At 39.8% G+C, this 13,878-nt stretch overlaps 1 protein-coding gene across 1 annotated transcript in view; it reads right to left on the bottom strand.

The window, feature by feature from the left end:
- The window catches only part of sorcs3 (sortilin related VPS10 domain containing receptor 3), a 665,522-nt gene that overhangs the window by 56,824 nt on the left and 594,820 nt on the right, over positions 1-13,878 (bottom strand). Inside the window, exon 20 of the mRNA XM_062976280.1 lies at positions 5,479-5,612. Within this exon, the coding sequence (XP_062832350.1) occupies positions 5,479-5,612 (134 nt within the window). The remainder of the gene's footprint in view (positions 1-5,478; positions 5,613-13,878) is intronic.

Genomic DNA, 13,878 nt, shown 5'->3' on the forward strand with positions numbered 1-13,878 from the left:
CCTATAAAGTACTATACAGCTCGAGCCCAGCTTATCTCCATTATTGCATCTCCCCCTATGAACCGGTGCATGCTCTAAGATCTTCCGGGGAGTCCTTCCTCTTGCTCCCAACACCATCACAAGCAAGGCCTTCTCGGTGGTGGGAATGCCCTTCCCAGAGAGATCAGACAAGCCCCCACTCTATCCTCGTTTTGTAAGGATCTGAAAACCTGGTGGTTTCAGCAGATCTTTGAGTAGAGCCCCCTTAGGCCTTCTGGCTATGCTCTCGCTTAGCATTTTACACACCTCCTTGCCCTCTCTGTACTGTAGCACCTGGCACGTCTAGCACTTTATAATCAGCCACACCAACGTTGAATCCTGGCCACTGTATCTGGGTTTATTGATGGAGTTTTTGTCATTGGGTTTTAAATCTTGGTTAACTGATATGTCTTATGCATTTATGTTATGTGGTATTATGTTCTAATTTCTGTATGGTTTTAACTTGTTGTATGTTTCCAAGCTGGGTTCAGAAAAGGCAGAGGAACAAGAGACCAAATTGCCAATATCAGCTGGATTATGGAGGAAGCCAGGGAGTTTCAAAAAAAACATCTACTACTGCTTTATTGACTATTCTAAAGCCTTCGACTGTGTGGACCATAACAAATAGTGGCATGTGCTTGGTGGTATGGGGATACCAAGTCACCTTGTCTGTCTCCTGAGAATCATAGAATCATAGAATAGTAGAGCTGGAAGAGACCTCATGGGCCATCCAGTCCAACCCCCTGCCAAGAAGCAGGAAATCGCATTCAGAGCACCCCCGACAGATGGCCATCCACCCTCTGCTTAAAAGCCTCCAAGGAAGGAGCCTCCACCACAGCCCGTGGGAGAGAGTTCCACTGTCGAACAGCCCTCACAGTGAGGAAGTTCAGGTGGAATCTCCTTTCCTGTAGTTTGAAGCCATTGTTCCGTGTCCTAGTCTGCAGGGCAGCAGAAAACAAGCTTGCTCCCTCTTCCCTATGACTTCCCCTCACGTATTTGTACATGGCTATCATGTCTCCTCTCAGCCTTCTCTTCTGCAGGCTAAACATGCCAAGCTCTTTAAGCCGCTCCTCATAGGGCTTGTTCTCCAGACCCTTAATCATTTTAGTCGCCCTCCTCTGGACGCTTTCCAGCTTGTCAACATCTCCCTTCAACTGTGGTGCCCAGAATTGGACGCAGTATTCCAGGTGTGGTCTGACCAAGGCAGAATAGAGGGGGAGCATGACTTCCCTGGATCTAGACGCTATACCCCTATTGATGCAGGCCAGAATCCCGTTGGCTTTTTTAGCTGCTGCATCACATTGTTGGCTCATGTTTAACTTGTTGTCCACGAGGACTCCAAGGTCTTTTTCGCACACACTACAGTCAAGCCAGGCGTCCCCCATTCTGTATCTTTGATTTCCATTTTTTCTGCCGAAATTAAGTATCTTGCATTTGTCCCTGTTGAACTTCATTTTGTTAGTTTCGGCCCATCTCTCTAGTCTGTCAAGATCGTTTTGAATTCTGCTCCTGTCTTCTGGAGTGTTAGCTATCCCTCCCAGTTTTGTGTCGTCTGCAAACTTGATGATCGTGCCTTCTAACCCTTCGTCTAAGTCGTTAATAAAGATGTTGAACAGAACCGGGCCCAGGACGGAGCCCTGCGGCACTCCACTTGTCACTTCTTTCCATGATGAAGATGACGCATTGGTGAGCACCCTTTGGGTTCGTTCGCTTAGCCAATTGCAGATCCACCTAACCGTAGTTTTGTCTAGCCCACATTTTACTAGTTTATTTGCCAGAAGGTCGTGGGGGACTTTGTCGAAGGCCTTACTGAAATCCAGGTAGGCTACATCCACAGCATTCCCTGTATCGACCCCTGTATCTGTATAAAGACCAAGTAGCCACAGTAAGAACAGACCACGGAACAACAGACTGGTTCAAGATTGAGAAAGGAGTACGGCAGGGCTGTATACTATCGCCCTACCTATTCAACTTGTACGCAGAATACATCATGCAATGTATGTATTGACGAATCCAAGGCTGGAGTTAAAATTTCGGGAAGAAACATTAACAACCTTAGGTATGCAGATGATACCATTCTGATGGCTGAAAGTGAGGAAGGGCTGAGGAGCCTTATCACCAAGGTGAAAGAAGAAAGTGCAAAAGCCGGGCTGCAGTTAAATATCACGAAAACCAAGATCATGGCAACCAGACCGATTGACAACTGGCAAATAGAGGGAGAAAACATGGAGGCAGTGACAGACTTTATATTTCTAGGTGCGAAGATCACTGCAGATGCAGACTGCAGCCAGGAAATCAGAAGACGTTTACTTCTTGGGAGGAGAGCAATGGCCAACTTCTATAAAATACTGAAAAGCAGAGACATCACACTGGCAACGAAGGTCCGCATAGTGAAAGCAATGGTATTCCTCATAGTAACCTATGGCTGCGAGAGCTGGACCATAAGGAAGGCTGAGCGAAGGAAGATAGACACTTTTGAACTTTGGTGCTGGAGGAAAATCCTGAGAGTGCCTTGGACCGCAAGAAGATGAAACCAGTCCATCCTCCAGGAAATAATGCCCGGCTGCTCACTGGAGGGAAGGATATTAGAGGCAAAGTTGAAGTATTTTGGCCACATCATGAGGAGACAGGAAAGCTTGGAGAAGATCATGATGCTGGAGAAAATGGAAGGAAAAAGGAAGAGAGTCCGACCAAGGGCGAGATGGATGGACGGTATCCTTGAAGTGACTGGCTCGACCTTGAAGGAACTGGGGGCGGCAACGACTGACAGGGAGCTCTGGCATGGATTGGTCCATGAGGTCACGAAGAGTTGAAAACGACTGAACGAGTGAGATGACGACGATGTTTCCTGTTGTATTGGAAACCGCTCCGAGTTCCTTGAGGAGATAGGGTGGCATATAAATAAAGATGATGATGATGATGATTATTATCTGATTCTCACAAGAGTAGTGGAGATGCAAAAGACGTTCCAGCCTACATTTAAATAATTTTTAAGCACTCTGCTCTCATAAGTTAGAAAAAAAGATTTGCTCAACTACAATTCTAGATCATTCTTATTTGTTTCTTTCTGAACCACTAGTGTACAGCTTGTAGGTAAAATACAATTGCCCATTCATGGATTAGCCAAATTGTCCAGGTTATGTAATGCACCTGCCAAAAATGAAGAAGGAACATAGTTTGGTTAACACAGCACTAATTCAGAAGCTTAGCTAAAAAGAAAGTATCACAGCTAGAAAAATCTTGTCTGCTTCCCTAGAGGGCTGTCAGTCAGAATAAACAGCATTAAGCAAAATTGACCAATGGTTTGTCTCGGTATAAGTAAGCTTCTAAAAAGGCGCTAGTCACAATTATACTATAATAGTTTCATTTTCAGGCTTTCTAGCTTGAGGGAATCCTTTCTGCATTGATCTATCTGTAAAGGAAATATTGATTATCTGTCATGGAAGGCCTACATGTCTCAGATGATTCAGGAGAGTGCTCTAGGGCTCAAATTCATTCTATACTGAGCACCAACCAAATTTATAGGATTTTAGTCTTAGTCCATATGAATTCAGCGTATGTCCTAGAATATATACACTATCTCCAGACTGATTGCTCATTGCGAGGGAAAATTGAAACATACTGTATTTTATGAAAATGTGTTGACCAAGGCATATTTTCTCATTTGGAGCATTAGATATGCATCTGAGGAAACTACGCATACTATTTAAACAACGTGAGTTCTGACCCCATCTTAAGTTAGAAGCCTACCTAAATTGCCCTATATACTCAACAACAACAACAACAATTTATTGATTAGCCAGTTGGCCTTATCAAGCACAGACAATACAAACATGAAATACAACATACATCTGGCACACTTAAAATAAAATAAAAATATACAGGTATTTGCCAGCTTGGTGCCAATGTAGCTTAACCATAGATGTATACATCAGCTGTCCTCATCTCCCCTACACTGCACCCCAATCTGATCTATGTACTCCGATCTCCTTTTAGCAGCTTTAAGCAAATACAGGGCCACTTTTGTTGTCACAATGGGGTTATAACCGGCCAATAAAAATGTAGTCTTGGCTGCTATGCCCCAGCTTGTTTTATTACAAATAAAAGGCCATAAGTATTGTTTCCTTTCTTTTGACCCCTATATACTCAGTATATGTCCAGAAACTTTAGGGAAAAAAAGAGGAGTCCAAAAATGTGGTTCATTTTATCCATGGGTTAATGTGAATACTGAATCTTAACTGTCATCAAGAAAGAACCATCCCCATCTCTGAATACATTTGCAAAGGCAAGAACTTAATCCATCACCTAAAAGAAGCAATTCCCTCTACTCTCTCTGCTGTTGCTCTGTTTCTAGCCTTTATTAATGCCCTAATAAACCACAGTGAGACCAGGAATGGATGGCCTCCTGTTGCGGAACCAATGCTTTCCCCTCTCTGTAGAATGACTCTCAGCTTATCCATGAGTCCTAACAAAATACATAATTTTGGCCCCCAAATCAGCACTCAACGTATACATGAAGTCGACTTATACAGGAGTATATATGGTAAGTAATAACTGAAACTTTATTTTAGAAAAAAGTCCATAGTATCAGGAAAAAACTTATCAGGAATCTAAAGAATAGGTAACTTAATGTTGTTGAAGATTCAACAACAGTTTTGCTTGTATTTCTCTGATAAATTCCCCAAAGGCAGGGACATGCAGCACAGAAAGACAAGGAGGGAGCTGTTTGTGATCTTCTTGAATTCACAGATGTCAGAAATTATTTGGTCCCTAGTGAATTCAGAAAGCTGCTATGTTGGATTATAAAATTCTAAGGGCTGGAACTCATATTGGGAATACTGTTTTTAAATGCTATTACTCAGTAAAGATGTGTAATTTTGAATTCTAGTAATACCATTGGCTTCAAAACACAACATTTCATTTATAACCAACTACTAGATACTGTAAGGAGTACAGCAAATAACAAATGCCAAGGGGGGGGGGGGGGGAGAAAGAAAGGTAGAGAGGTATAACATCCAGAAAATAAAGACACTCTTAGGGCAGCAAGGGAAAATTACACTGTATTTATTGAAGTTCAGTATAGGACTGTTTGCTCGGAATCCAACTGGTATGAGTATTGAACCAGTGAACTTGGAAATGATGTGAAATTGGTTGATTCAGCAAGTCTTTGGGTGCATCTCCACGGTAGAATCAATGCAGTTTGGCACCTCATTAATTACCATGATTCCATGCTACAGAATGCTGGGATTTATAGTTTGGTAATGCATCAGTAGCCGTTGGCAGAGAAGGCTGCTGGTGCATGGTTCCATATGATTGAGCCATGGCAGTTAAAGTGGTGTCAAACTGTATTAATTCTGCAAGAATAAACCCTTATTCTAGTTTGAACTGCTAATAGGATTTAGGTGTTTATGTGGACTAAATAAAACAAACGTGATATTGCAATATATTATAGTATCAAACCTTTGTGCTGTTTCCAAACCACCAGAAGTAGGTGAGGGTACCCGACTGACTAGGCCAAACAACAGCAGTGAGATTGACTTCTTTATTTCTGATGGCCACAAATGGGACTCTCAAATCAACACGTTCCACTGGACCTGTGAGGAGACAATGGTTGATATCGTTTACAGATTTCTTCAGTAACAAAAAGATATAAAGAAATTGTGAAGCACCTTTGAGATTGGAAAGAACATTACTAGCATAAGCTTTTGTGTACTGCTGTCCACTTTACTGCATAGTGTGAATTGCAAAAGAAATGCAAAATATATCTTTGAAATCTTCTTTCTTGCCCATACTTTTAAGTAATGTTCTGTTACAAGTAACACTTGTAACAGATTAAAACAGATACACAAAATGAAGAATGCAACTAATGTCTAAAATGTACAATGCTATATTCTCTGCCTCCCAATATTTCCCTATTTTTTAAGCTAAAAGTAGCCTGCAACTTTGCAAAGTCCTCATATGATCAAGATTCTCAGATAATCATGTAGTTAGTGTGCAATTCATTTATCACTGTTTAGTTTAGCATCCAACTATTCCCACAGTTATGGTCTGTGATTGCCATTTCAACCAAACATTTTATATAGTAATGTTTGCAACCAATGGGTATGAAGTATGAGTCTTTATAAAGTAGCACTTCAGTCATTTTTGCTGAAGTGTTTGTTGCCCACTTGCAGAGTCTTTATGGCTCATTTAACTCATAAATTAATAGGCAAACTCTATGACGCCTTAATCCTATTAGCAGTTCGAACTAGAATAAGGGTGCAATCTACACTGCAGAATTAATACAATTTGATGATGGGAAGGATGACGACTGAAGTGCAGATGGTGGAAAACTCGACTTTTATGTGTCAAGACACAGTATAGAGGGCACCTTTGCTCCTATAAGGTGGCAATACTTGCAGCAAAGAAAGCTTTCCTCTCTGCAAGCATTGCGCCTGCAGATTCACATCCAGCTGAGCTGTTCAGAGTGGTGAGAGGCTTAACCCAGGTACCCTCCCCTCAGATCCCATTGCCAGAACCTTCAGTAGCTTACTGTGATGCTTTTAAAAACCATTTTGCAGATAAAATCTCTCACATAAGAGCTGGCTTAGAGACTATCATTGAATCAGAGGCTAACAATGAGGTATCCAGCAACTCTGAAAGTGAGACTACACTGGATCAGCTTCAATTGTTAAGTACTGTTGATGTGGACAAGCTGCTGGGGCAAGTAATTCATTTTGGCTGGTTGTCCAAGGGAGGAGATGCAATTTGATCTCAAGTACAACAAATTACTAATGCATCCCTAAGGAGGGGAATTTTCTATCCTGTTTAAATGAAGTATAGTTAGACCGCTACAGAAAAATCCCTCCCTGGATCCCCTGAACCTTAATAATTACAGACCAGTGTCTAACCTTCCTTTTTTGGGTAAGGTGATTGAGAAGGCAGCTGCCCCCCAACTCCAGGCAGTCTTGGATGACACACACTTCTTTGACCCATTTCAAACTGGCTTCAGAGCAGGACACAGAGTGGATGGTGGATGATGTCCATCTCAACATGGAAAGGGGGAATGTGTCTCATCTCTCAGTGGCCTCTAATGCCATCAAGCATGGTATCCTTTTGGAATGCCTGGAGGGGCAGGGAATTGGAGGCACTGTTCTGTGGTGATTCTGGTTATACTTGGTGGTGCTTGGGGATAGCTACTTCTAAAAAAAAAGAGCTTTTATGTGGTGTCCCACAAGGTGTCATTCTATCCCCAATGCTCTTTAATATTTACATGAAACTGCTGGGAGAGATCATCCATAGGCATGGGGCGGGGTGTTATCAGTATGCTGATGACACTCAAATATATTTCTCCATGCCTTCAAAACAGCTTCAGCTAAGGATAGTGTGTCTCATCTGAATGAATGCCTGGATGAGGGAAAACAAATTGAAATGAAATCCAAACAAAAGAGAGGTGCTTTCCATCAAGGGTCCTAATCTGGGGATGGAGGTGTGTCAACCAGCCCTGGATGGGGTTACACTCCCCCTGAAAGACTGTGTTCACTCCACTGGCTGCAATTAGTTTCTGGGCAAAGTACGAAGTTGGTTTTGACCTTTAAAGCCTTACATGGTTTTGGTCCAGGTTACATAAAGAATTGCCTTCTCCCATATAATCCACCTGAACCCTGAGGTCCTCTGAGGGGCAGCTATTCCAACCAGCCTGAACCCGACTGGCAACTACCACACAGAGCACCTTTTCATCAGCTGACCCAAGATTGTGGAATGACCTGCCAGAAGAATTCCAACAGCTAAATGAACTTTCAGAATTTTAAAACCATGTCAAGACATATCTCTTCCAGCAGGCCTACCCAGACTTTAAACATGAATTTTGAATGTGCGTCTTTTGTTTAATCTCTGTTTTGTGTATTTTAATATATATTTTATAAAGATTAAGTTTTGGAATGTAGCTTTTATAGAGGTATGTTGTAATATGTGTATTTATGGCATTTTTGCAGTGTTTGTTATTATTTTTGCAGTTATTATTATTATTAGCAGATTCTCGTTTTATACAACATAATCAGATATGAATGAAAATGCATCCATATGTCCTGTCAACTGTGCAGATGGGATGTGTGTGTGCATGTGTGAGCACATGTTTGTGTGTGTTTCAAGGATGATTCCTTAAAAACTGTATAAACAGGGTCTTTTTCTTTCTCAGTTGTGGTAAAGATTGAGCATCCCTAATCTGGAATTCTGAAATTTAAAATACTCCAAAATTATCCATATGGATGACTTTGCTTTCTGATTAATTAGTGTATAAACATTTTGTTTCATGCACAAAACTGAAATATTGTGTATTAATTTACTTCTGGGCTATATTTGTTAGGTTTATATGAGACAAAATGAATTTCATGTTTTGATCTGAGCACCATTCCCAAGATATCTCATTATGGATCATAAAATCAAAGAATCATAGAGTTGGAAGAGATCACATGGGCCATCTAGTCCAACCCTTTGTCATGCAGGAAAAGCACAATCAAAGTACCCCTGACAGATGACCATACAGCCTCTGTTTAAAAGCTTCCAAGGAGGAAGCTTCCACCACACTCCAAGGTAAAGAGTTTCACTGCTAAACAGGTCTTACAGTCAGAAAGGTTATCTTGATGTTCAAGTGGAATCTCCTTTCCTATAATTTGAACTCATTGCTCCGAGTCCTAGTTTCCAGGGCAGCAGAAAACAAGCTGGATCCCTCTTTCTTATGGCATGTATATGTAAATATTCCAAAATCTGCAATAAACCAAAATCTAAGATCTTAACCATTTGGATAAAGGATACTAAAACTTCACCAGCAATTAATTCTAAATGGATATATCTATATTTTTCAGAATGTTGTATATTTTCATAGCCATGCAAAGAGGAAGTACCTGAAATTAGGCTACCACCTAACTACTAAACTGAACACAAAAGCACATTTCAGCATTATAATTATATCATAATACAAGATTTAAAACATTAATATATTATAATATCATTATTGTAACACCTCAGTTATAAAATATCAGCACTGTAAAGTGAATTTCTTTGTATTTTCTGGAAGGAAATTGAAAAAATCAGATATTCTTGGGGGGAGGAAAAGATACATTTACTGGCAGGCGAGAAAAGCCTGACTTATAGACAAGCAATGTACTCCAGTGCCCTCAGAGTAAGGTGGCAGATGGCTAGGGATGCTTTCATATCAAGAAATCAGGCAGTTAGTTTGTCACTAAGAGGGGAGAAAAAAGACAGAGAGGGAAGAATGAAAACAGATGGAAAAATCCAAAGTTTTAAACTGAAACCTCGGCTTTCTTTCCATCTGCTATTCCCTCCATTGTTTTTGTTAATGCAATGTGTGGAACTGAATTTTAATTTGTCATTGTTGTGCAGGGAGCACATTTAGAATAACTGATTATTTCTTGCAGTTGCTCAAATATTACAATCAGGTAAATTTCTCTAATTGCAAGCAGGTGGGAGAGCATTCACTCATTCTTACTGTCTGGACCAGTTTCTAATAACATATTTTGCATTCCTAAGGTGATTTTCAGAATGATTCTTCAATGCATACACATTAAAAACAATACATCTGTGAGTACAAACTGAGCTGGAAAGAGATCTCCATTGCAAGAGAAATATTTGTGTTCTTAAGGTCCCAAGATGTTCTGTTTGTCCGACTTTGAGAACTTCTGTAAAACACTTACAACCACCACTACGTTAATGTATTTGGCTGAAAGTGGCATTGTCTCAATAAAAATATAGTCATTGTGTATGGAACATTTGTACGTATTTACTATATTTAATATATTTACAAACTACCCAGGTGAATAAACTCTCTGCACCGTTCACAAAGAAGCTTAAAATACAATCCATCAGCCATGCTAAAAAAAAACAAAAACAAAAGCAACTACAGATCATATAGAAGATACAGTTGAGCAAACCATATATGATATGCTGTATTCTATGCAAAATTTGCAAACGGCAATTTCTTTGTGCAGGAAAAAGGATAGGAAAATTATTTTTCCTATGCAGAAAATGATCTACAAATAGTATTCATTTTTTTAAAATATTTATAACAGCAGGGACAACATAACTAAATATACTGGCAACTTAATTTGAAAAGATAAATTAGTGAAATATTCCATCCCTGATTTTTTTTGGTGAGGGTTGTTGTTGCATAGATTTATATCTTTTGCTGACTATGCAGTGGTAAAACTCTTCACTCCAACTCCTCCCCACCTTTTAGCTGCTACAAACTATCCTGGTCATGTCTTAGTCTCTAGAACAGCAGAAAAAAAAAACCGTTTCTAATATTTAAACATGGTTATCATTTCTCTTCTCAGCCTTCTTTTCTCCAAGCTAAACATACCCAGCTCCCTAAGCTGATTCTCATAGAACTTAGTTTCCAGACCTTTGATCATTTTGGTTGCCCTTCCCTGTGTTTGTGCCTCATCATACTTGAGCATTTTTCCACTTTAATCCACTTTAAATGCTGTGACTGCCTCATGCAGAATACTGTGGTTTGAAGTTTAGGGAGGCCTAGGGCTTCTCTGGATGGGCAGTTTAAAGGCCCCTTCCTAAACTACAAACTCCAGAATTCTGCAGAAGGCAGCTTTTAAAGTGGATTAAAGTGGGAAAATGTTCAAGTGTGATGAGGCCCCTAGATTCCTTTCACATGGACTGTTTCCAAGCCAGGTGTCACCCATCTTATATATGTACATTTCATTTTTATTGCCCAAGAGTAGTAATGTAATTCATTTTATTAGTTTTGGCCCAACTTTGATAGGCATCTGGTGGAACTCTATAGTAGACATAGTACAGAATTTGCAGAAAAATGGATTCTCAATTCCAGTAATTTTGTAATGTACTGTACATCTGAAATTCTGGCTGACACTCTAGACAAAATAAAAAAAATGGACATGTCACATTTGTTCACTCTGACATTAAGGATGAACAGAGTGCAAAATGCCTTATGTATTATATTAAAAGTTAATCATAGTTGGGTAACTTAATAGTATAAATCATCATTGATTTGGTATATTTATTTATTTATTTATTTACAGTATTATTTACAGGGGACTCAGGGCGGATTACAATGAACACATATATGGCAAACATTCAATGCCAACAGACAAACAACATACATTAGACAAACTCAGAAGCATTTTTAACATTTTTCCAGCTTCATGATTCCGGCCACAGGGGGAGCTGTTGCTTCACCGTCCAGTAGTGGCTGTACTTCCGCATTCCTTTCCTCGTGTTTTGCTGGCAGTTTTATGGTGTTGTAAATTAGCCTCCCACATAAAGCGTCCCTAAATTTCCCTAATTGACAGGTGCAACTGTCTTTCGGGGCTGCATAGGTCAACAGCAAGCTGGGGCTATTAATGGTCAGAGGCTTAACCCGACCCGGGCTTCGAACTCATGACCTCTCGGTCAGTAGTGATTTATAGCAGCTGGTTACTAGCCAGCTGCGCCACAGCCCGGCCCCGGTATAGGCTTTAATAATGAAGCTGCAAGAACCCCAGGCAATATATAAATGCATACAAACCAATTATTAAAAATACAAGATGTCACTGTGACTGTAAAAGGTACAAGCTATACAAAAGTCATAGCTTAATTTCTTTTTTTCCAATGACAGTTTATGTCCTTGGTAAATATTAGACAGTGTTTAATTTTATAGTTAAACAATTTCACATGAGCGGGAGAGGATAGACATTTTTCTGAGCATATGTTGTTTCTATTTAACATGATAGAGAAGTGGTTTTTTTTGTTTTTTGTTTTTTAAATCAAAAACAAATCTGAAAACTAAACTAAAAGGTTTGAAAAAATAAAAAGTAATGCAAATGAATCAGGGAAAACAACCCATGATGTTTTCAAATATATAATATAATTCAGTTATATCACACTAGTCCACACAATCAATCAATCAATCAATCAAAAGCTTTGATTACATCGTAGCATATTGCTGCAGTTTAGAACCATACTTTATCTTAGATTTAATTTTACAAGGACACAGAAGTTTGTTGCACATTAATGCAACAAATGTTTATAGGTTTCCAGTCCTTTCTGTCACAGCGAAGGAAGAATTTTAGCAAAACATAATTATTTACAACTCATAAAGCATTGTCTAGCAAAATGTTTTTCAATCCCTAAACCAAAATATGTTATATGTTATAAATATTTCAGTGCTTTGTAAAAATGTAGGTATGTTGTTTTCTACCTATATATAAAACAGATAGGCAGAAAACAGAATTTCATGCACAGTCCATTGGATTAGACTCTCCAGATAAATGTAAACAGACCACTGGATTAGGTTGGGTGTAAATTAAGAACATGTAGATCCCACTTATATCGAAAACACCCATTGATTGAATTAGGAATTGAGTTTGGCTAACTTAATAAAGAATCAGGATCCAACCCATTATCTCTGTCATTCATTATCATGCATAAACTAAGAATGTAAATAAATCTATTCCACAGGTGGAGAGAAGGATGGAATAAAGAAGGTATGCATTGTTATGCAGTAAAATCTGAGTAACTACACAATGGAACATAGAAAATAGAAATCGAGGCTGTATCCACACTATAGAACTACAGAAGTTTGTCTCCACATTAACAGCCATAGATCAGTGCTATGGAATTCTGAGATGCCTAGTTTTATGATATATGTACCTTTTTCCAGTCACATTTATACATGCCACCTATGCTGGGTCTCGTCTGGAGTACCACACTTTGGAGCAATCTCAAGGAAGTCTGCACAGCCAGCCTCCAAGTTGATCCAGCAGTGAGAATTTGTCTTCAGAGCACAGCACAAAGCTACTCTGATGCTTGGAGGGAGTTCACATGGCCCAATGTGCCAAACCCAGTCTGGTGCTCCTAAACAGCAACCTTTGTCATCACCTTCTGCCCCTACCATAGCAGTGATTCAGTGATTCCCCTTTTCGATCACTCTGCCACTTCAATGGACATCAACACTTGCAATGAGTGGTGACCATCAGCAATTTTATAATCCATTATCCCCACTACAATGGGGACAGGACATGATGGTAAGTACCATCCTCTGTCCCCCGACCACGTGAGCCTAGAAAAAGTGGAATGACCATGTCGTGGCCAGTTCAGAATCAGAACCGGCCCAACTGTTTATATGTTCCCAAAGTGCAGGTGAGCTCCAGTGCATCCTCTGACTTTTGCTAACACAGGGCATAGCCACATGAAGTGGCCTTGCTAGACATGTGGGGCAAATCAGCTCCATGTGCCCCATGGACACCATGGAGTTCATTCACCTCCATCCCACCTCATGTAGACTGCCAGAGAGCTCTGGTGCTACAAGAAGCTTCAATTCCTAGTATTCTGTAGATTGGAGCCATGGTAGTTAAAGTTTTAATTCTGGAATGTGGATGGAAAGTGAGGTACCTATGCCAAACCAAGTAAACCTGGCATCTGTGGAGGATCTCACTGAATATACAGCCAAATACCACATTTTTACTCTTTCAGATCTCCCCCCCCCCCAAAATAAATAAATAAATAAAGGTGTTTACACTAAAAACACAGGATAATACATTTTGTGCAGAGAGGTATTTGTTATGTAGGAAACAGTTCAAAATACATTACTTTGTACCCAAAACAATTCTGTGCAATTTTTATGAAAAAAGTGTCAGCATGTGAAAAATTATCAAAAACTGTGGAAAGGGGTTTGTAATCCCATCTGGGGGTGGGGGTGGGTGGGTGATTTATTCATATGCATGCAGGTGTGAGCTAAACAAAGCTTACGCTGAACCTGAACCAGAAAATCCCATAAACACCTCCCCCTGTATCTTCTATTTACAGTATAAATACAATAATAAATGAATAAGTAACTATTTCCTGGCATAC

The sequence above is a fragment of the Anolis carolinensis genome, chromosome 3 (genome assembly GCF_035594765.1).
Source record: "Anolis carolinensis isolate JA03-04 chromosome 3, rAnoCar3.1.pri, whole genome shotgun sequence".
NCBI classification, from domain to species: Eukaryota; Metazoa; Chordata; class Lepidosauria; order Squamata; family Dactyloidae; genus Anolis; species Anolis carolinensis.